Source organism: Mustela lutreola, chromosome 8, assembly GCF_030435805.1.
Source record: "Mustela lutreola isolate mMusLut2 chromosome 8, mMusLut2.pri, whole genome shotgun sequence".
NCBI classification, from domain to species: Eukaryota; Metazoa; Chordata; class Mammalia; order Carnivora; family Mustelidae; genus Mustela; species Mustela lutreola.
Window position 1 is genome coordinate 139,698,697 of NC_081297.1, and position 23,070 is coordinate 139,721,766.

Genomic DNA, 23,070 nt, shown 5'->3' on the forward strand with positions numbered 1-23,070 from the left:
CGAGGAGGACCCCTGGTCGCTGGGGAAGCCTCGGCATCTGGGTCCATTGCCAGGGAGAGCCTCTGTCAAGAGTGCAGGAGGCCAGGATTCCAGGGCGCATCAGGCCCCTCCAAGTCCCAGCTCAGCAGCCCACCCGCCTCTCATTCTTCCTCCCTGCCCGGAGGGTCCCTGCAGAGCCGGGGATGGCTGGCTGGGCCACCCGGTCTGCCACCAACAGCCCCCAGTGTGGCCTCTGGAAGAGAGTGGGGGAGGGCTGGGGAGACAACCCAGGACCTCTCGCCTTATCAGCGTGACCAAATGACACGGCCCCCCACAAACACACACACGCAGAGACACAGATCTCGGCACACGACGGTGCGGCAGGTCATTCCCACAGATACAGAGGCCAGAACTGGGTCTGCCGTTTCCTAGCTGTGTGGCCACAGGGGAGCCACTGACATCCACGCCCCGGGGTCTCAGTTTCCCCAGCTGTAATGCAGGAGAGTCACGACCACAGTCCTGTATCTCAAACCTTTGGGACCCGTTGTGTTTCAGAGTTGCCCATGGTTTGGATTCATGGGAAGGTTTCGGAAAAGCTTCTCAACCCCCTCGCCGCCCTGATAGGTCACATGCTACTATTTCTCCAGGAAGCCACAAATATGCAAATGAAGCGGGAGACTCAAAAACCATGTCTTTACCACCCCTCCCCCACCCCGGGGGGTCAGGGTCAGGTCCCTCCACCACCCAAATTACGAAAACACGTCTCTGTCTTCCGCGACTTCGGCAATTCACAGTTACAGGTTCGAGACATCAGCCCTGGCCCATCCCCCAGCTCGGAGGGCAGGAGAACGATGTGACAGCACCCACAACGGGCCACTGGTGACGCCCTGGGGCTCCTTCCCGCAGCTCGGGGCCGCAAGAGCTGTTTTGATACCCATTTCACAGCTGCAGAGTCGAGGCCAAGGGCCGGTGAGGAACAGGTCGCCGGGGACCGAGTCCTCGCCTTCCTGGCCCACTGTCTTTGCGCCTGGCACACGGTAAGGACCGAGCAACGGGGGCTGGGGCCTCTGCCTACGGTTCCACGGCTTTCCTTCACTACAGGGGCTAGAAGAGAAGGAGGCACACAAGGAAAACAAAAGTGAAAACCATTTCTCGGTAAGCCCTGCTCTTGCAGGAAGTGTTGTTTCAGTTTGTGTCATTTCTGTGCTCTCAAAGCGCACAGCCCAGTTCTCAGCTGACTGAGAAGAAGCCAAGTAGAGCCTCGGGCTTTCCCCCCGAGGTGGCGGAGCCTGCTGGAAAACCAGCAGAACCTGCTGGAGACTCTGCGCTGCACATCAGTCCCCCCGCAGCACCCCGCCAGACCAGAGGCCCTGGAGAGGTGAGGACAGAGCGTGGGGTGGGGCTCCTTCTCCCCCTGGGCCCCCGAGGCCTCAGCGAGACAGCCTGGCGGCGGAGGAGGGGGGCTAGAGGCACTTGGCTGGGGACAAAGATCTGGGACCAGGGCCACGGGAAACCACGTCCCGGTCCTGCCTCGGGAAAGGCCTGAAGCTCAACTTTTTTTGATCGTAAATCAGAGTAGGACTCGCTGCTCCTGGGCTGTTTGAAGTTTAAACGGAAACAAAATTACGAAAGTAATAGGACAAACCAGAATACACCTCCCCTCTGCCAGCTGGGGACCCCCCCGCCCCCAGAACCAGAGCTAGACCAGAGGGTCGGTCCCACAGTCGGCGACCTGTGTTTCCCGTGAGGGTCATCCTTGGCGAAAGAAAGAGGCTGAGTGACTTGTTTCCGAAGTGCAAAGACAACCAGCAGGGTTCCCGGGACTGGAGGTTTATTAGGGGGAAGGGGTAGACTTGGGGGAGGGAGAATGCTTCCCTGCTGTATCTGCGTGTTTGGCTGTTTCTTTTCTTTTCTTTCTTTTTTTTTTTAATAGACTTCATATTTTATTTATTTTTTAAAGATTTTATTTATTTATTTGAGGGAGGGCAAGAATGAGAGAGAGAGAGAGCATGAGAAGATGGAGGGTCAGAGGGAGAAGCAGACTCCCTGCTGAGCAGGGAGCCCTATTCGGAATTCGATTCCCGGACTCCAGGATCATGACCTGAGCAGAAGGCAGTCACTTAACCAACTGAGCCACCCAGGCACCCCTAGACTTCATATTTTAGAATAGTTTTAGATCTACAGCAAAAGTGAGGGGAAAGTACAAATTTCCCATACACCCCCTGGCTCCTTTTCCCCCACTATGCACAGCTTCCCCCATCAACATCCTAGACCAGAGTGGGACACATGTCAGAGCTGGTGAGCTTACACTGACACACCATTATATCCCAGAGTCCATAGTTTCACTGGGTTTCTCTCTCGGTGCTGTATACTTTATGGGTGTGGGCGAATGTATAATGACGTGGTCCATCCACCATTACAGAATCTGGAAGAGTAGTCTCCTGACCTAAAAATCCTCCGTAACCACTCCCTTCCCCCAGCTCCAGGCAACCACGGCTCTTTTTATTGTCCCCAGAATTATGCCTTTCCAGAATGCCCCATTGGTGGAATCACACAGAATGTAGCTTTTTCAGGCTGCCTACTTTCACTTAGTCATATGCATTTAAGGTTCCCCCAGGTCTTTCCACGGCTTGATAGCTCCTTTCTTACAGTGCTGGGTAATACTCCTCAATCTGGCTGGACCACTGTCTGCTTACTCACTACTCAAAGAAATCTTGGTGCTCTCCAACTTTTGGCAATTACGAATATAGTTGCTATAAATACCTATGAGCAGATTTTTGTGTGGACACAAGTTTTCAAGTCCTTTGGGTAAATACCAAGGAATGTGATTGCTGGAGCATGGTCAGGGTATGTATGTTTAGTTTCCTAAGAAATTCGCAACTGTCTTTCAAAGTGTCTTTGCATTCCCGCCAGCAATCCGTGAGGGTTCCTGCCACTCCATATCTATCCTCACCAGCATCTGGGGTTGTGATGTTCTGGATTTTAGCCATTCCAATAGGTGGATGCTATGGTATTTTTACATTTTCATTTCGAGATAATGGTAGATTCACATGCAGTTGTAAGAAATAATACAGAGAGAACCTATGTCACCCTGTTACTTGGATTCCCTGGTGTCAGGTTTTGCAACATTGTCCTAGGGTATCACAACTGGGAAATTGACATTGATACAAACCACCAACTCATTCAGAGTCCACCAGCTTGACTCCCACTGGAGTGTGTGTGTGTGTGTGTGTGTGTGTGAGCATGTGTGTGTGTTTAGTTCTAGGCAATTTCCTCCCATGTGAGGTTAACGCGAGAATTAAGATACCAACAATCCCACCACATAGAGCCCTTAACCTACCCTTCATAGACACGGCTACCTTCCTGGGCTGCTCTGACTTTGTCTATTCTAGTTTTAACTTTTCTGGGTCACTGTGCTTCAGATCTGTTTCCTGTAAGCCATGTATGTGGTTGGTTTTGCTTTCTAAATGGATATCAGGCTCTTTTCCTTTCGATAGAGGATATTTATCCTGTTTATAATTGCAGAAAGTGTAGGACCTCCTGCATTTATTTATTGGGGTTAGTATTTTCCTCAACGTTTATTTATTTATTTATTTATTTGGGGTTGGCATTTTCCTAGTTCACAGAGAAGGAAAAAGAAATAGAGCAGTGAGTTAATTTTCTTGAAATTTCAGAATTGGTAAGTGGCAGAGGGGGGCTTCAAATCCCCTTTACCACACTGTCTCTATATTCACGATAGGTCGGTTTCCTCCTCTGGAAGGTTAAAACAATGTCTCTTCCCAGCCAGGCTCCCTGTTCTTCGGATACGGAAAAGAGCAGAGATGCCCTTCTTTGCTTCACAGTAACAGAGACCCCTGAAATCCGCCCAGGTAAGCTTTCCTCCATCCCAGCCATTTTCATTAGAAGATAAAGCAGAATCCATGGATGTCTTTGTAAGAGAAAGATGGGAAGGAGAATGCCTCCTAGAACATTTAAAAATACAAAGATACACCAGATGTGGCTTCCAAAATATCAAATTCTTTGTTCTCCTTGTACATCACCCACTGTTCCTTCTCCACTTCTTGCTGCTTTCTTGTCTTCTTCCTGGGCTTACCTGTCGGGGTACTCCGGACCTCAGTCATGGACCACACTTGACCTTTACCAGTACTTTCTTCCTAGGGCTCTTATGCAATTTCATGGCTTTAAGTACTTTCTGTACAGATGGCTCCCAGATTGAATCTCCCAGCCAGAACAGGGATCCTCTATCCGGCACCGCTTGGATGTCTAATGGGCACGTCCAACTTAACCCACCCCAAACTGAAGTCTGTTTCCTGCCCAGAAAACCTCGACCCTTCCCATCTCAGGAAATAAAATCTTCCCTGTAACAGTCTTTGATGCCCCAAATTTGACTCAGCCTGGAGTCATCCTGGCCTCTGCTCTCCCACGTCCCACATACCCTGAGGAATCCTGGGCTTCCTGCAAACACACACTCTCTCATTACTCTGCCAGTCTCGTCCAAGCAGCTTTCCTCTCTTGCTCTAACCACCACTACAGCTTCTAACTGATCTCCTTGCTTCCTGTCTTGCAAATCTGGAGTCTCTTTTCCAATCATCTAAGTTAGATCAAAGCCACTGCTAGCCCATTCAGTGCCCTGGAGCTTAGTAGAAAAAGCCCACCCAGCCTGCAAGTGGATATAGCTCTGAGGTTACTTTCTTTACAACTGGGCACCTGGGTGGCTTAGTTGGTTGAGTGTCTGCCTTTGGCTCAGGTCATGATCCCAGGGCCCTGGGTTCGAGTCCTGCATCGGGCTCTCTACTCAGTGGGAAGTCTGCTTCTCCCTCTCCAACTCAAATAAATAAATAAAATATTTTAAAAAATGGATAGCAACTCTGTGCAAGCAAGCGCGCACCCCATCGAAGTGCTCATTTCTCTAGATAAGACATAACACCCCCCCATCCCTGGCCCCCAGGTCTCAACACTTGGCAAGCAGATGGATTTCAGACCCCACCTGTATGCGCTGGCAGGATTTTTTTGCAGTCCTCATACTATTCATAGAATATTAAAATGTCTGTTGGAATGTAATTTATACAAAGGGACCTCGTAAGTTGTTGCCTTGTTCTGTGAAATGATTTTTAATCAATATAATCAATTCATTCATAATAGTCAATGACCAGAAACAACCCAAACATGTTAATCGACGGAAGAACAGATCAACAAATTGTAGTGTATTTGCTTATTTGAGAGAAAGAGAGAAGAGCCAAGGGCGAAGGGCAAGCAGACTCCCCACTGAGCTTGGAGCCCGACGTAGGGCTCGATCTCACCCCCCTGAGATCATGACCTGAGCTGAAATCAAGAGTCTGATGCTTAAGTGGCTGGGCCACCCAGGCACCCTGCAGTGTATTTATAGAATGAAATGCTCGATAGCAATCATTTTTAAAACCAGTGATACCCGCAACAGGAGCGAATTTCACACACATTAAGTTGAGTGACAGAGGCCAAACAAACAAATTACTCCATTTATATGAAGCTTAAGAACAAGCGAACTGATCAGTGGTTATGGAAGACTGGTTATCCCCCGGGGTGGGGTGAGTGGGGCTGCGAGTGAGTCAAAGAAAGTTGCTTTCCTCCATCTTGATCAGGGCCGTGATTCCTCGGGTATATGGCTTCGTGACAGTTTCTTGAGCTGAGGATTTGACTTTCTGTGTTTACTGCACTAAAGTAACTGCGGGCGGTAGTTTGCAAATATTTAGTACGTTGCCAGTATTTCATTACTATTTTGATTTTACGTAACCTAAAATCCTGCGGCAAATCTTGAAATTCACAAGGTTTCCTGGCACCTGCAGTAACCTTGTTTTCTAGGTGCGCAAGCAGAACGTCATGTGACCCCCGAGCACGCCTCTAATCCTCCCATGGACCAAAACAGCTCAACTTTGGGGTGGCAGGAGCCCCTGGACGACGAGGCAGGGATGGAAAGCCCGAGGTAACGGGGAGGGCTTTGTCCCTGCGGAGGGCGGCTCCGGCTGAAACGCTCCAGGCATCCTCCTGATATCCACAGGGGAACGAATACTCCACGGCCAAGCTGCATATTTTGAAGAGAAGGCCAGATCCTTCAGGTGCCCGACATCGGGCAGTAGGCCTGGAAGGGCAGAAACTGCCCCGCTTCTGGGGTGGGGCCCGCGTGGGTGCAGCCGTTACCGAAAGAGCCCGTTGGTGTTACCGCATGGAAGGAGTCTGGCCCCGGGGGCCGCTCCGCAGACAACACCCCCTTCCCCCAGGTTCCAGTACAATGTGGGCAGTCAACCTGAGTCCGCTGAGTGAGCCGGGGAAGCCGTCTGCGAGGCGGTGCCTTCTGGAGGGGGACGGCCACGCTGCACCTGTCAGCCGGCCCTGGGGCCCCGTGAGGAAGCACGGTGGCGGGAAGTCCACATCGGACACGTTTGGGCTCATTCAAAAGCACAAGAAGCCCAGCAGCACCTGTTCTCGCTCAACTACGCTAAAGACAAAACTTGCCTGGGGACACAAAGTGGGGCTGTCTGTTCCTGCACCTCCTTGCCTTTTGTCTCCCTGTCCCCACTCACCCTGAGGAAACACAAGGGCAGGGATGGCCGGACTGTGGCATCCGCAAAGGGTAAGAGTGTCCAGCAGTGTCCCCTCTCCTGGCCTTCATCCCTCCCCCGTCGCCCTGCAAGCCCCCGGCAGCCTTCTGCGCTGTGAACTGATTTACAGCAGGTGATAACTGATCACGGGGCCTGGGTAAGCTCGTTACTATGGCTAAGGGGTTTCCTTGGAAGGATATTTGGTTTTTCACCTTTTCCATTGAGAGATTATGTGTGTGTGTGTGTGTGTGTGTGTGTGTGTGTGTAAGAGACAGAGAGATTGAAAGGTATATGCATATAGCCTCGGGTGGGGAACTCCTGACATGGGCTGACAGAGGAGAGAGAAGCAACCCAGGAGGGTGATGGGCTCCAAGCTCCATCTCCACCTTGCGCATCCCTTTGGGTGAGTCACCTTTCCTCTCTGGGCTTCTGTTCCCTCTGATGACAAGTAAAGGCAGTAGCTTGGACCCTGGGGTTCCTTCCGGTTCTGATTCTCTCCTCTAGGCCGGTGAATGCCGTCGCCAGGCCTCCTAAGCTCTCGCCCTGGAGATGCACCAATGGTCCTCGGCATGAGGAAAGTGCCCAAAGGAATAGACTTGCTCATTCCCGACACTGCTGTCCCACAAAGGCCACACTCCACTGGGGTGACGAACATCCCTTAATACTTTGTGCTGTGAGACCCCGGGGAAGAGAGGCCCTTTGTCCCTGACATCTTCCATGAAGGACCCATCCTATCTGCTTGAGTCATCCAATAAAGCTGGCCAAGTGCCGAGGAGAACCTTCGGAATATTAGTGATAATTGACCTCAACCCTCTCGGTGTTCAACCCCAGAAGGAGGCAGAGGCCAGCACAGAAGCCGAACTCGAGGTCATGGCGGTGTAGGCTGCGTTGTACGATGTGGCCTCTCCTTCCCCTGCCTCACCTCCACCTGGCCTCCTCTTTCTCCTGCCTTTCCCACACCAGTCCCCCCATTAGTCCCAGCTTCTTCATCTGGCCTCCGTTCTCAGCATTCCCTCACTGCCCCTCCTGGGTGTCCGTCTCTTTGAACAAAGCTGCACGCGCCCCTCTCGGGTCTAACCTACCTTCTCCATCTCTTAGGCAAGGCTCTGTTTCTCCCATTTGTCCCTCCAGAAACCCCTTTTATGTGTTTCTTCTCTTCGTAGAAGCTACGGCTCCCAACAATGCTCCCCCATGGTCGGGTGAGAGGTGACAGGGGTATCGGGGAGAGGTAGGAAGGATTCAAGACTGGAAGAACATCCAGAAACCGCGATGGGCCTGACTGAGAATGTGACTTTCCCAGCTGAGAGACTTAAGCAAAACCTTTATTTTGCTCACCCGCAGGGACCAGGAGGACATTCTTCTGCAGCAACAAGATAGAGACCTGTCGGCTGAAGAAATAATATTTTTGGAGGAGTTTCCCATCCTCAAAGAGGAGCTAGAAGAGGAAATTAGAGAGCTCTATGCCCTTGCAGACAACATCGACACAGCCCACAAAAGAGTCACCAAGACCAACATGGTGGCCACCTCCATCACTGTGGTCTCAGACACCATGAGCATCCTGGGTCTGGTCCTCGCGCCAACAACAATAGGAGGAAGTCTCGTGCTCTCTGCCGCTGGTAAAGCTCTGGGGACAGCAGCCAGCCTCACCAGCATCTTCACCGACGTTATGGAACACTTCCAGAATCAAGAAGCTCGAACCCGAGCCAGCAGCCTAGTGCCCACCTATGACCATGAGGTCAAGGAGGCTCAGGGAAAGGCCTTCCGTGCCATAAGTGTCGGAAAGAAGGCCTTCAGTTGTGGAAGTAACATCAGGGATGTCAAGAGGAACATCCGTGCCTTTCAGGTGGCCAGAGCCCACCCGGGCCTGGCCACTGCCGCCAAGCGTCTCCTGACCACCGGCCAACTCTCGGCCCGAAGGAGCAGTCAGGTGCAAAGGGTCTTTAAGGGCACAGGGGTGGTGGTAAAGAAAAGTGCTCGCGTGCTGTGTGGTGCTGTGACTGGCTTCTCCCTCTGCCACGACGTGGTCACCCTCCTGAGCGACTGGAGGCAACTGAAGGAAGGAGCAGGAACCAAGATGGCGGAAGAGCTGAGGGCCTATGCTTGGGGGCTGGAAGACCAGCTGACAGAACTCACCCAACAATACGAGAGCCTCCAGCAGCAGGTGACACTGCCACATCCCTCGTGGGTAGGGCTGGAGGGAGGGAGGGAGAACTAACCGGGGCTTATGGGCACCAAGATTTAAGGAGAGGTTGTTAAGGGAGCTGGCGTGTGTGTGTGTGTGTGTGTGTGTGTGTGTGTGTGGTTTTCTTGGATGTTCCTGAGGATGTGGCACACCTGGTGGCCCGGGAAGGGGGCGTCCAAATGACATCAGAGACCTCTCGATGGCACCTGTCTTGGACAGACCTGGTCATGGCTTCTATTTTCTGTCTCAATGCTCCTGGAGATCCGTGTGCTGGAAACAGGGTCCTCCCAGGTGTGCAGAAGAGGCCACTGAGCCACAGGGAGTGTCGCAGACTGAAATGAGTGCCCGAACCTTCACAAGTTGAAGCCGTAAGCCCCAATGGGGCTACAACTAGGACTGCAACTGGGACTGACTCAGGTCGTAGGAAGGGGTGATCCTATGAGACTGGTGTCCTACTAAGAGGAGGGGGGAATACAGGAGGGAACGCTCTCTCTCTCTCTCTCTGCCTGAGCCCACACAGAGGGAAAGTCCATGAGAGAACACGGCGAGAAGGTGTCTGCCTGCAGAGCCGGGACGAGGGCCCAGCAGAAACCCAACTGGCTGGAGCCTCCAGGACTAGGAGAAATTCCGCTAGGCCAGCCCCAGCTGTCGGAGCCCGGGAGCTTCTGTGACTCGCAGCCGGGGGTGGCGGAGTCAGGATACCAAGCCAGGAAGCCTGCCGGCAGAGGCAGCACACAGAGCCGCCCACTGTCAGAAGCCCTCCAGTGACTGGTGTTTTTGTTTCTTTACAGAACCTCCTGCAAGAGGAAAGGCCCAGGATCTCATCTTCAGGCGGAGCCCCGGGGTCTCTGGCTCGGTCCCCAGACAGGCGTGGGGAAGCGGGACCCCAGGCGACAGGAGAGGATTAGGGCGGGCTGAGTCCAGGCGCCTCTGAGAAGAATTAAAGGGGACAGGGACGGGACAGGCTGGATTGGCAGAGGCGATGCCTGGAGACTCAGCCACCAGGAGGTCCCACGGGGGCCTGAGGGCGCCGTCCGGGAGTGAGCGTGGCGAGGTCCGCCTGCCCTGCCTGTCCTTCGCCACATTCCTTCTTCACTGTCCCCCAGCCCTTCGCTCGGGCGCCGCCTCATTCCCGCTGCTTCTCCTGTGCCCACTCCCTCACGTGCACACAGTCGGTCTGCACAAAGCATGTAGCGATTCGTGTGGGCTCTATATCCCACGCAGAGGACAGGACAAGAGGGTCCCTGAGGTGAGGGACACCTCGAGCTCACCTTTCTGTGGCCCCGGCTCCTGCTGTGCTCCTTCCTCCCCATCAGAGGTAACGCTGGGTGAGACCGGGGTTTGCACTCACTGGAACCCGCTTCCATCCGGATTCCATCCGGATTCCATCCGGAAGGAGAGAGGCCCAGGAGCCTTCCTGTCCTCCCCAAGTTCAGACCAACTTGGGATGTCCTCAGAATCTGCGAAGACCTTGCCAGGCTTCCCAAATCACCTGTCTTCAACCTACTTCTTTCTTATGTTTTAGCTACCATTTTGAAAGCAGTGCATGGACATTAAATTCAAGTTTTTAAAATTCAGGCGGGGGCACCGGGTGGCTCAGTTGATTAAGCGTCTGCCTTCAGTTAAGGTCATGATCCCAGGGTCCTGGGATCGAGTTTCGTATTTGGCTCCTTGCTCAAGGGGGAGTCTGCTTCTCCTTCTCCCTGTGCCCACCACTCCCCATCTTTGTGCTCTCTATCAAATAAATAAATAAAATCTTTAAAAAATAATAAAATAAAATTCAGGCAAGTAAAACATAAGAGTTATTTTTGAAATTTTAAAAAAGATTTTATTTACTTGTTTGAGAGAGTGAGAGAGAGCAGGAGCAGGGGGAGTGGGAGAAAGAGAAGCAGACTCCCCGCTGATCAGGGACCTCAATGTGGGGCTCGATCCTGGGACTCTGGGATCATGACCTGAGCCGAAGGCAGACTCCTAACTGACTGAGCCACCCAGGCGCCGCATAAGGATTAGAAATAACGCATGCACCAAGGGTGACGATTGTTGGCAGTCTGGTATAGAATTTTGATCCTGTGCTTCTCTTGCTTTAGGGTGTTCAAGTGTTCAAGCCTTCCATACTTGTCCTGAGACTGCCCACTGGGCACCCTCCCTCAAGATTCATACTAGATTTTTTCCTCCAACCCAGAGTTTTCTCTCTCTCATTCTCAATTCCCTCATTTGCCCTCAGATCTAGAACTTTCCATGTTGCTGTTTCCACTTGGCAATATTTTCCTACCATTCTCTATTTCACTCAGTTTTTACTGATTTTTTTTTATGTTACAAAATATTCTCTTGATTATATATATAATCATTTAAATTAGACACGTGTTAGTCATCACTTTCCATTTTAGGTAGCCAAAGGCCACCTAAAACTGGCTTACACAAAAAAGGGAGGTTATTGATTCTTGTGCTTAGACAACTTAGGGGTAGAGCGAGTTTCAGGTGTGTCTGGATGGAGGATAAAAATGGTGTCATCAGGTCTTTGTCTTTCCATGGCAACCTGATGACACGCCTCATCAGGTTCAGAAAAGAGCCCCCCCCCCCACAGCTCCCTTCCCCCACCCCCTCCCCGACCCCCTCCCACACCCCGATGCCATCCTTCCAGCTGGGTGCTCCCAAGAGGAGAGGAGCCTGATTGGTCAGGACTGGGTCACATGCCTTGACTGTGCCAGAGGCTGGCCTGAGCGGTAGGCGCTGTAGGGTCCCTGTAGGGTCCGCGAATGGAGAAAGGAAGCAGGAGATGAAGAGCAGCCCGGGCTGCACTGATTGCCCTCCTCTTTCAGGAACATTTAGATCATTTCAAAAAATTTTTATGCAGGGGCACCTGAGTGGTTCGGTGGGTTAAAGCCTCTGCCTTCAGCTCAGGTCATGATCCTTGGGTCCTGGGATGGAGCCCTGAGTCGGGTTCTCGGCTCTCCGGGGAGGCTGCCTCCCCCTCTCTCTCTGCCTGCCTCCTTGCCTACTTATGATTGCTGTCAAATAAATAAAATAAAATAAATTTTTTTATGCACAGCGGTAAAATGACTGTGTGCCAAATGCTTGTTGCATGCTTATTACTTCTTTTTTTAAAAAATAAAGTCCCTAAATTGGGGTCCCAGGATAAAGAAGGACCCTATGAAGGAAAAGGGGGAGTCTCTACCTACCCCCCCAATACAGTAGTGAAATATATCATGGGAAACAGGAAAGATCTAAAGAGCGGAGGGAAAGAGAGCCATTGCCCCCACTTCAGGCCACAGCCTGCCGGTTCCCGCCGCGGGGGTTAGACGGTCGCCAGCCACGTCCCAGCCACTGCGCTTCCTGCTTTGGCTGTTCTCGCTGCCTCTCAGAAGTTCTTCATGAGCAGAAAGAGGACAGAAAAACCCTCGGAAGGCCCGAGATACGTGGGAAGCCACTTTAGATTTCCAAGTCAGCATGACCGTGTGGAGACGGTTCCCATCGGAAGCCGGATTCCGGGCCCTCCGCGTATGCGCCCTGCCGCGTACACCTGCTATGCGAACTGGCTGCGGGCAGGAAAGCCATCTTGTCCTTGAGATGCCCTTCACGGCTCCTCGTGCCCGCATTCCTTTCTGGGATTCCTGCCTGCATGCGAATCTGTCATGGTTAGAGCTTTGACAAGATGTAAGGAAGGCGGAACCTCTGTAGACACGGTTCATTCTCCGGAGCGCGCTCTTCCCCTGTGAAGAGGCTTCCCCGGGCCGCTGTCCTTCCCGACTCCGGCTCCAATAAGCCTCTCCTTCTGCCTTCCAGAGGTTCTAAAAGGTGTGTTCGCTGTGCGTCCAGCGAAGTGAAGAAACAGTTTCTCCACGTTTAATATCGTGCCCGAGCCTCCTCACGGCGCTCTCCATAATCCTCCCGGGCCCAGAACAGGGCGGCCCTCCGCGGGGGCAGAGTGGAGATCGGAGAGCCGCCTGCGACCCTCGGTTGCCTGCTTCGGTGCCCGCGTTCTGATGCGTGAGCCCCGAGGTGAGGCCGGAGTGAAACCCGGGGCTCCGCGCGGGTGTGCAGGTGCGGTGCCCGCCGAGGGCAGACGGGACAGAAATGCCCGTCCTTGCCACGGCTGGCCAGCCGTGCTGCTCAGGGGTCTCCCCACCTGTCCTCTCTCTAACAGCTTGAGCGCGGTTCTTTGTGGGGGGCCCAGGAGTCCTGAGAAGCCGATGGGATCTGAGATGTTACCTCTCTGTCAGAGAAAACGCGCACGATCGCACGGTTAGATGAGAACGGAGCCAACAGCTGTCAGGTGCCCCTCGATGCCGCCATGGACACAAGCTCCAGGCTTTTCCAAAATGCTGGGCCTTCCAAAGTGGCCTGTGAATGTGTCCTGCCCCTTCTGAGGTCGGTGACAGCAGTGAAAAGGAGATCAACCGTCCTGCTCATGCCCTGCCCCCCACCCCACTAGAAGGAAATTAGGAGTCTCCCTAAGTAAGCTAAACCCCAAGTCCCCTGGGATGCGGGAGGGGCTCTGACTAGGTTTCAGAAACCCAGACTAGTTAGGGGTGGCCTCAAGGGGCCGTCCCCTGTCACCCCAGCTCACTGAGGTCCACCCTCATCCATGAGCTCCAGGTGGCCCTTGAATTCGTGATGAAATGCGAAATATGGTCATCTGTACATCACAGTCCCCTGGGTCTAAAATCTAACTTTAAGCTGAAAGAGAACCAAATAGCCACGTGTTCTAGTGGATGCACATGTTATATTCCAAGAAGTAGCTCTCTGGCAGAAAGAGTATCAGAAAGTGATTTGAACCCTTTCTTGGTCTCTTGAGAAAATGAAAAAGATGCGTGTTTGCAGGGAAGGGGAGGAAGGGAGAGATAGCCTTAATTCACAGCTGTAATTCACCTAGACAAAATTACGGTGGAAAACTAGCTTTCTTTCCCTGATAGGCAAGACCACGTAGTCCAGTCCTGTTCAATATGGCGGCCGCTAGCCATGTGGCTATTGAGCACTTGAAATGTAGCAAGTCCAAGTTAGGATATGCTCTGAGTATAAAATACACACTGGATTTCAAAGGCATAGTGTACAAAATACATTAAATATCCAATTAGTGGGGTGTCAGTTGTGTCCAGCTCTTGATCTCAGCACAGGTCATGATTTCTGGATCGTGAGTTCAAGACCCGTATTGGGCTTCATGCTGGCTGTGGAGCCTATTAGAAAAAAAATCCGGGGGTGCCTGGGTGGCTTGGTGGGTTAAAGCCTCTGCCTTCAGCTCAGGTCATGATCCCAGGGTCCTGGGATCGAGCCCCGCATCAGGCTCTCTGCTCAGCAGGGAGCCTGTTTCCCTCTCTCTCGATCTGCTGCCTCTCTGCCTACTTGTGATCTCTCTCTCTCTCTCTCTGTCAAATAAATAAATAAAATCATTTTTAAAAATCCAGCTAATAATTTTAATTGGTCACATGTTGAAATGATAACATTTTGGACAGACTGGACAGACTGCATTACAGTTTGGACAGATTGCATTAAATTAAATGTATTTTTAAAATCAGTTCCACCTGTTCTTTTAAATGTGCCTACGGAAAAATTTTTAGAAGATTTTATTTATTCATTTGAGAGAGCGCATGAGAGAGTACTAGCAGGGGGCGGGAAGAGGCAGAGGGAGAGGGAGAAGCAGACTCCCTGCTGAGTAGGGAGTCCAACGTGGGGCTCCATCCGAAGACCCAGAGCCAATGAAGAAATAGATCAGAGTCAGGCAGGTGGAGATGAAAGTATCAGCTTGATTAGAGTTGTTGGAGGAAGTGACTTTGGGTTGGATACTCAAGCTGGCTTGCTTCTACTTCACTCCTCAATTAGATGGCCTCACCCCTTGCAGTGCACAGTACTGGACAACCTTGGGCTAACCTTGTAAGCTTAGGAGCACAGATATTGAGTTCCCTGGAAGGCCTGAGGACCTCAAATTCATGGCATTTCCTTCTGGCCAACTTGTCCACCATATAACTTGCTCAAGGGTAGAAAGAGGCCAGGAGCTTTACTTGGATGGAATTCCTCTACATGGAAATAGGACTAAGAGAATAAGTGATCCTTCCACTACTTCTAACCATTTTTTTTTTAAAGAGTTATTTATGTGAGAGAGAAAGAGAGTGTGAGAGAGCACAAGTGAGGGAGAGGGAGAAGCAGGCTCCCCACGGAGCAAGGAGTCCAACAAGGCCCTTGATCCCAGGACCCTGGGATTATGACCTAAGCTGAAGGCAGATGCTTAACTGACTGAGCCACCTAGGCACCCCATACTTCTAACCATCTTTTAAATAAGCAGTGGGTTTTTCGGTCAAGTCCATAGTCGGCAGAAGGCAAGCAACCATCCAGTAAAAGATACTTGCTCTCAGCTTCACCCGTCTGTTCCCTCTCTACCAACCACTTCTGCCTGGGTCATCCTGGGTCTGCTGGTGGGCCGTAAGAAGCTAGCTGACAAAAGGTTTTGGAATGGGTCAGATCAAAACATTAATTAATTAACTCCAAGTTCTTCCTATAACCAGAATTTCCCTGTTTCCCATGCCAAGAGATAGCAAACCCTGTCGAATATACCTCTTCAACGATTGTGCAGTGAGATCAAGATTTAGCATAAAGATAGTCCAACAGTAAAGAGAAACGAGAACCCCCACATTGCTTGTAAACCCCCTTCCATTGCAAATATCTAGGAAAAAATATGAAAATTTGATCTCCTTGCAAATTAGAACTTCAAAGAGTCTGAAATGGAATCGTGTTGTCCTCACGAGATGACAGTTCAAAGAGACCAAAATCTTTTAAAGTCCAAAAAAATCAAAGAAGTCCAAAATCAGTTTCTCTTCTGGAGTCCAATGCCGTTTTTAAAGTCAAAAAGTCATCCTCCCCAACGTTTTATTTTGGTTTTCAGCTAAACGGGTTCTTTAAGTGCTTAAACATAGGAATAATCCCAGACATGCAGGAAAGTTCAAGCATAGTACAAGGAACTCTCAGAGACCTTCACCCAGATTCACAACTGTTAGCATCTTGTCCCTGTGCCCGTCATCAAGACCGCGATTCAGCTCCAAACCCACCTGGAGTGCTGGGCTTCTGACGGTTTCCTTAGTTGACGGGCTGCATGTTAAGCTTTGCCGGTAGAGGGCGCACTGCAGGCATCGCTTCCCGGCTCTGGCGTGAGCTCCTTTCCTGGTCCTCGTGGAGCTCAGCCACCAGGTGGAAGTCAGTGGGGATCCATCCCAATGACTTCAACACCACCCCAGAGGCAGGTTTCTGGCAAGACTTACCCTGAAGGTGGCTTCTGCCCAGCTGGATTCCCAGGGAGGTCAGCAGCCCGTGCACCCCCCACACCCCTCCAACCACCTTGTGGGTTTTTGTGGGCAGGTGCCTGCTTCCAGCTTGACCAGCAGCTCCTCGGCCAACTCCTCTGCCTCCATTCCTTTTAAAAATGATTATTTATAAAATCTACCACCCTTCCTCAGGTGAAGCCATAATTTGAGTATGTTATTCTAAAACCACGGGGATGCTTCTGGGATGAAGACATTCATCGTGGTCATGTGCCTTGGAACCCATAGACAAGTCTGAGGAATTCAGGATTGGCCCCTCCCTGGTACCTTCTCTTGGTCCTGAAGGTAGATCAAAATCATTTTAAGAAAAGAGGGACAGAGGGGCACCTGGGTGGCTCAGTTTGTTAAGCATCTGCCTTCTGCTCAGGTCATGATCCCAGAGTCCTGGGATGGAGCCCCATGAGCCTGCTTTTCCTTCTGCCCTTCACCCTGCTTGTGCTCTCTCTCTCTCTCAAATAAGTAAATAAAATCTTTTGAAGAGGAAAGGAAAGAAGGACAGAGTTTGGGACCCCTGAATGAACTCAGCTTACTCATGTGTGACACGAACGGGTTTTTTAAAACTGGATAAACGGCGATTCTCTTTCTCTTTTTCGAAAATTGCCGTAAAATAAACATAATGGGAAATGTCCCATTGAAACCATTTCTATATGAGGGTTCAGTGGCACAAAGTGCAGTCCCACCACCAATGTTGTGCAACCATCACCAATGTCCATGCCCAGAATTTTTTCATCATCTGAAACTGAAACTGTCCCCAGTTAGCACCAACTCAGCAGCCCCTCCCCCGGTGACCAGTGCCCTGCGTGTGCCTACCCTGGGTACCTTATTTAAGTGCAATCACACAGTATTTGTCCATTTGTGGCTGGCTCATTTCACGTTGTATAAAGTCCTCAGGGTCTGTCCCCCTCAGACCTCGGGTCAGAGCTCCCCTTCTTCTTCGGGCTAACTCTCCGTCCTACGGATGCACCATGCTTTGTTTACCCATCTATCCCCTGTGGCCACCAGGTTGTTTCCACCTTTGGGCTGCTGTGAGAAAAATGCTACTGGGAACAAGGGAGAACAAATATCAGCGGGGAGTCCCTGCTCTCAGTTCTTTTGAGTACACCCCCAGAAGTGGAACTGCCTGATTAAACGATACATCTATCCATTTTTATTTTTTTTTTAAAGATTTTATTTTTATTTATTTGTCTTAGAGAGAGAAGCGAGAGCAAGCACAGGCAGACAGAGTGGCAGGCAGAGGCAGAGGGAGAAGCAGGCTCCCCGCCAAGCAAGGAGCCCGATGTGGGACTCGATCCCAGGACCCTGGGATCATGACCTGAGCCGAAGGCAGCCGCTTAACCAACTGAGCCACCCAGGCGTCCCACATCTATCCATTTTTAAATATTGTTATTTATTTAGAGAGAGAATGCATGGGGGGAGGGGGAGAAGAAGGTGGGGAGGGAATTTCAAGCAGGCTCTCCACAGGGAACCTGACACCGGGCTCAGTCCCAGGACCCTGGGATCATGACCTAAGCTGAAGGTAGACGCTTAACGACTGAGCCACCCAGACACCCCTAAAATGTCTACTCAAAATCATTGCCCAGGGGCTCCTTCTCCTGTTCCCTCTCTCGCTGTGTTTCTCTCTGTCAAATAAATATAATCTTAAAAGAAAAATAATTGCCCAGTGAATTTTTAACGTCATGAATTTTTAACGGCCGACATCGATTTGAGACTGCTGTGCACAGCCTGGCTGAGAAACTACCCTAATAGTAGAGAAAAAATGGGCTCTCACGCCCATCTATCAATATCTAGAAGAGCTATAAGCTGAGCTTCTCTTTCCTGTAATTGATCTACCTCCTGAGCTGCACCAATTACTAAGGCCAAAGGCTGGCATCAACCAAGACCTATTCCTGTGAAAGAGAGAGAGAAAGAGAGAGAGACAGCAGCCTTTCGTGAGGACAAGGCCACCTGCCTCTGTGAGCTGCCAAGTTCATAACCACACATGACCTACATAACCAAAGCCAAAGGCCCAAATGTAGGCATTAGCAACACGATCTCCGGGTATCATTTTGCCCCTTATACTCTTAGTATACTGCTCAGAGTTTTCAGCTCACACCAGCAACCCAGAAATAGACACAACAATGAGGCTGATGGAAAGATGGTCAGAATATGACCTTCATGGCTGATGAGGCCGTTGGAGAGTGAGGGGAGCCTTCTCGGCAAGCCACGAGGGCTTGAGGATTCCACGCCACAAGTGGGCAGCTCTCCCTCGGAGGCGCCGGCATGCTGGGCGACTGCCAGCCTTGGCCGTGGGCTTGCCTCCCTGACACGTGTAGCTTGTGGGAGCAGAAGCCAACACATGCTCTCCTGCAAGCAGGAGGTCCTAAGGAGAGTTTTGAGCAAAGGACTGAGCTGTGCATAAACCCACTCCCACAAAAATGAACTGATAAATCCCTCCTCTTCTGGGAAAAGCTGAAGAGAGGCCAGGCGTTCCTCTCCCGGAGCTCCCTCTGCACAGGAAAAGGGAAGGGAAGGGTTTCTTCCTATGTGACGCAATGGAAAACCTTGCTATGCACCGATAATCTTGTTCCTGACAAACAGAGAATGGAGGTTTTCAGATGGGTTTGGAAACATTTGTAAAAATAGGCCAGGTCCTTGTCTACAAAGCAAATCACAAGAAATTAGAAAAACAGGGGTGCCTGGGTGGCTCAGTGGGTTAAGCCTCTGCCTTCAGCTCGGGTCATGGTCTCAGGGTCCTGGGATCGAGCCCGCATCAAGCTCTCTGCTCAGCGGGGAGCCTGCTTCCTCCCCTCTCCCTGCCTGCCTCGCTGCCTACTTGTGATCTCTGTCTGTCAAGTAAATAAATAAAATCTTTAAAAAACAAAAAAAGAAATGATCTAGGTTGCACTCTACGCCCATAATGCAATAGAGCTGTAATGGAACAAGTAAGGATAGTGAATTTTTGGTCATTTTCTATTTTTTAGAAGTTTGATTCCAGGGAGTTAACATACGGTGTTATATTAGTGTCAGGTGTGCAGTAATGACACAGCAATCTATGCACTATATACCCAGTGCTCATCGGGACAAGCGCGTGCCTTCATCCCCACCACCTGCGTCACCCATCCCCCACTCACCTCCACCATTTTCTTTTTTTTCCTCCTAAAATTAGACAGGGGTGGGGGCTCATTTTCTATTTTTAGAAACACAACTTAATGAATTTTTACCCTACGTGTATCCCATGTAACTACCAATTGATGACAACATGGAATGTTTCTGGCGCCCTGGAAGGCTTCCCTTATTCTTCTTCCCAATCCATACTCAGTGCATCGGTTTTCTGTGGCCGCCGTACTCAATTCATAATCAATGACCACAACTCAGCAGCCTGAAACAACACCGAGTATTACCCAACGGTTGCGAAGGTGAGAAATCCAGGGAGCGTCACTGATATCTGTGCTTCAGGTCTCACAAGGTCAAAGCCAAGTACCCTGGGGAGAGTCTGCTTCCAGGCTCATGCACGGTGTTGGCGGAATTCATTTCCTTCTGGATCTTTTCACAGAAGTTCAGGTCTTTCTCACACCCTGAATCCGTCCAACCTCCTTGTGCTTTCATCCAGAGAAACTTCTCTATCTCTAAGGGCTTCTGTGATTAGACCAGTCCTGTCTGGATCCTTTCTCTCTCTCTTGGGGTCAACTGACCAGTAACTTTCATTCCATCTGCAGAGGCCCTCTTGCCATGTGGCATAACATAGTCATAGCCTCTGGGGATTCAGGTGGGACATCTGAGGGGGTCATTGTTCTGCCTACCATCTCCCCCTTCTGATGTCCAACCCCATTGAGGAATTTTGCCTGCTCTTAAAAATGTATCCAAGTTAGGGGCACCTGGGTGGCCCTAACCTTCGCAACCTTTGGCTCAGATCATGATTCCAGGGTCCTGGGATCGAACCCACATCGGGCTCCCTGCTCAGTGGAGACCCTGCTTCTCCCTCTCCCTCTGCCCCTTCCCCTCTTTGTGGTCTCTCCCTCAAATAAATAAATAAAATCTTAAAAATAATCCATCCAAATGAATCATACAGTACGTAGTCTTTTGTACTCAAAGTTTTATCTATGAGATGGCATGTAGCCAAAGTTCATTATTTTTCACCAGCGATTATTCCACTATATGAGTATATCACAATGCATTTATCCATTCTAAAGGGGATGGACACGTTTGGGGCTGTTGTAGATAAGGCTGTTGTGTACATCCTTGTGAATATGTACCTTGGTAGACTCAAATACTCATCTCATGTAGACATCTACTCAATAGTAGGATTGCTGGTTGAGGCTACATGCATAGTTATCTTTATTAATATGTCTGAACACTTTTCCAGAGTGATGGTGTCAAGGTTCACTCCCATCAGTAATATATGAGAGTTCCAGGTGCTTCACACCCTTGTCATCTCCTGAGATGGTCACTTTTTACATTGTTAGCCATTCTGCTAAGCATGTAATGATGCCTGTGTGATTGTTGACTTTAATGTAATCTTTGACTATCAGTGATGTTGAGTATGTATCCACGTGCTTGTTGACGCCTTGGGTATCCTTTTTGGTGAAGTGCCTGTCCAAGATCTTTACCCATTTTTTATCATGTTACTTTTCTTATTGATTTGTGGGAGTTCTTTATATTTTATAGATAAAAATCTTTTGTTAGATATATTTATCACAGATATCTTCTCAAATGTCTTGACTTTAACTTGCTAACTGGTGTGTGTGTGTATATATATATCTTTTAATTTAGTTTTTCAGTAGTAAAATATACATAATATGAAATTTACCACATTAACCATTTTTAAGTGTACCTGAAATCCATTAAGTGAATTCATGATATCTTGCTACCGTCGCCATCATCTGTTTCCAAGACTTTTCCACCTTAACCCTCCTATACTGTTGGTGGGAATGCAAGCTGGTGCAACCACTCTGGAAAACAGCATGGAAGCTCCTCAAAAAGTTGAAAATGGAGCTACCCTACGACCCAGCAATTGCACTACTGGGTATTTACCCTAAAGATACAAACATAGTGATCTGAAGGGGCACGTGCACCCAAATGTTTACAACAGCAATGTCTACAATAGCCAAACTATGGAAAGAACCTAGATGTCCATCAACAGATGAATGGATAAAGAAGAGGTGGTGGTGTGTGTGTGTGTGTGTGTGTGTGTGTGTGTGTGTGTATTTTGCCATTTGCGACGACGTGGATGGAACTAGAGGGTATTGTGTTTAGCGAAATAAGTCAATTGGAGAAAGACAACTATCATATGATCTCCCAGCTATGAGGAAGTAGAGATGCAACGTGGGGCGGGTTGGGGGGCAGGAAAAGAATAAATGAAACAAGATGGGATCAGGAGGGAGACAAACCATAAGAGACTCTTAATCTCACAAAACAAACTGAGGGTTGCCGGGGAGAGGAGGATAGGGAGAGGGTGGTGGGGTTGTGGACATTGGGGATGGTATGTGCTATGGTGAGTGCTGTGAAGTGCATAAACCTGGAAATTCACAGATCTGTACCCCTGGGGCTAATAATATATCATATGTTAATAAAAAATAAAAAATTAAAAAAAGCTTTTCCATCTTGCAAAACTGAAACTCTGTGCTGATTGAACATCAACACTCCATTCTGCTATCTCTCCAGCCCGTGGCACCCACCATCGTACCTTCTGCCTCTGTCAATTTGACTACTCTGGGTACTTCATATGAGTGGAACCCTGTGGTATCTGTCTTTTCTAATCACTGAGCATAATGTCCTCAAGGTTCATCCATGTTGTAACACGTGCCAGAATTTCATTCCTTCTGAAGGCTGAATAATATGTCTTTATGGACCACATTTTATTTACCCATCCATCCGTTGGTAGACAAGTGGATTGCTTCCACTTTTTGGCTACCATGAATAATGCTGCTATGAAATTGGCTGTACTCTTACTGGTATATTTTAATGTTCAGAAGTTCTTAATTTTAGTCAAGTCCAAGTTTCAACTTTTTTCTGTTATCTGTGGTTTTTATCTCATATATAATATTTGCATATCCCAAGGTCATAAACATAGCCTCTTAGGGGTTTTTCATACAAGTTTTCATGTTTTACTTTATCACTGACATCCATAATTCTGTAGGTATGATGCAAGGAAAGGATTGAGATTCACTTTTTTTCCCATATGATATCCAATTGGTTGAAAAGATCATCTTAACAACCCAAAGTTAGGCAAATAGACCTGTGGAAATTACACAGTTTGTTCCTTTGGTCTATTTGTTTAGCTTTGTGCAATACTGTAGCTTTACAGTAAACTGTGATGTCTGGTTGTACAAGTCTTTGAACTCATCCTTTCTCAAGATGATCTTTATTATTCTAGGGCCTTTGTTTTTCCACATAACTTTTAGAATTAGCTTGTCCATTTCAACAAAACACCTGCTGGGATCTTTTTCTTAAGATTGCATTGAATCTATAGACCGATTTTTTTATTTAAAGATTTATTTGTTTGTTAGAGAGAGAGCATGTGCAAGTAGGGAGAGAAGCAGAAAGAGAGAATCTTCAAGCAGACCCCACTTGGGCATGGAGCCCAACGTGGGGCTCAATCTCACAACCAGTGAGATCACAACTAGAGCTGAAACCAAGAGTTGGACACTTAACCAACTGAAACACACAGGAGCCCCAAATCTATAGATCAATCTAGAAAGCATTAACTTCTTAATAATATTGACTGTTTCAATCCTGGTATCTCCCCGCTTACTTAAGTCTCTCCTTTTTTTAAGAAAAAGATTTTATTTATTTATTTGGCAGAGAGAGAGAGAGATCACAAGTAGGCAGAGAGGCAGGCAGAGAGAGAAGGGGAAGAAGGCTCCCCACTGAGCAGACAGTTTGACGTGGGGCTCAATCCCAGGACACTGAGATCATGACCTGAGCTGAAGCCAGAGGCTTAACCCACTGAGCCATCCAGGTGCCCTTACTTAAGTCTTTCTGATCTGGAATGACCCAGGTGTTTTCAGCTCATATTTCATCGTCCCAAACTGCCCACATGGCCCTTCCA

At 49.4% G+C, this 23,070-nt stretch overlaps 1 protein-coding gene across 4 annotated transcripts; it reads left to right on the forward strand.

Moving 5' to 3' along the window:
- The first annotated feature begins 730 nt into the window (after positions 1-730).
- Positions 731-9,847, forward strand: APOL6 (apolipoprotein L6). 4 transcript variants are annotated; one of them, XM_059186822.1, is made up of 5 exons: positions 731-1,134; positions 3,763-3,848; positions 5,818-5,938; positions 7,896-8,715; positions 9,528-9,847. In XM_059186822.1, exons 3-5 carry the CDS (start codon positions 5,868-5,870, stop codon positions 9,642-9,644), a joined length of 1,008 nt encoding a protein of 335 aa, XP_059042805.1. In that variant the 5' UTR covers positions 731-1,134; positions 3,763-3,848; positions 5,818-5,867; the 3' UTR covers positions 9,645-9,847. The 4 variants fall into 4 exon arrangements, with proteins under 4 accessions (XP_059042805.1, XP_059042803.1, XP_059042804.1 ...); XM_059186820.1 differs by lacking the exon at positions 731-1,134 and adding an exon at positions 1,144-1,357 and having other exon boundaries at positions 3,719-3,848; XM_059186821.1 differs by lacking the exon at positions 731-1,134 and adding an exon at positions 1,144-1,357.
- Positions 9,848-23,070: the final 13,223 nt, after the last annotated feature.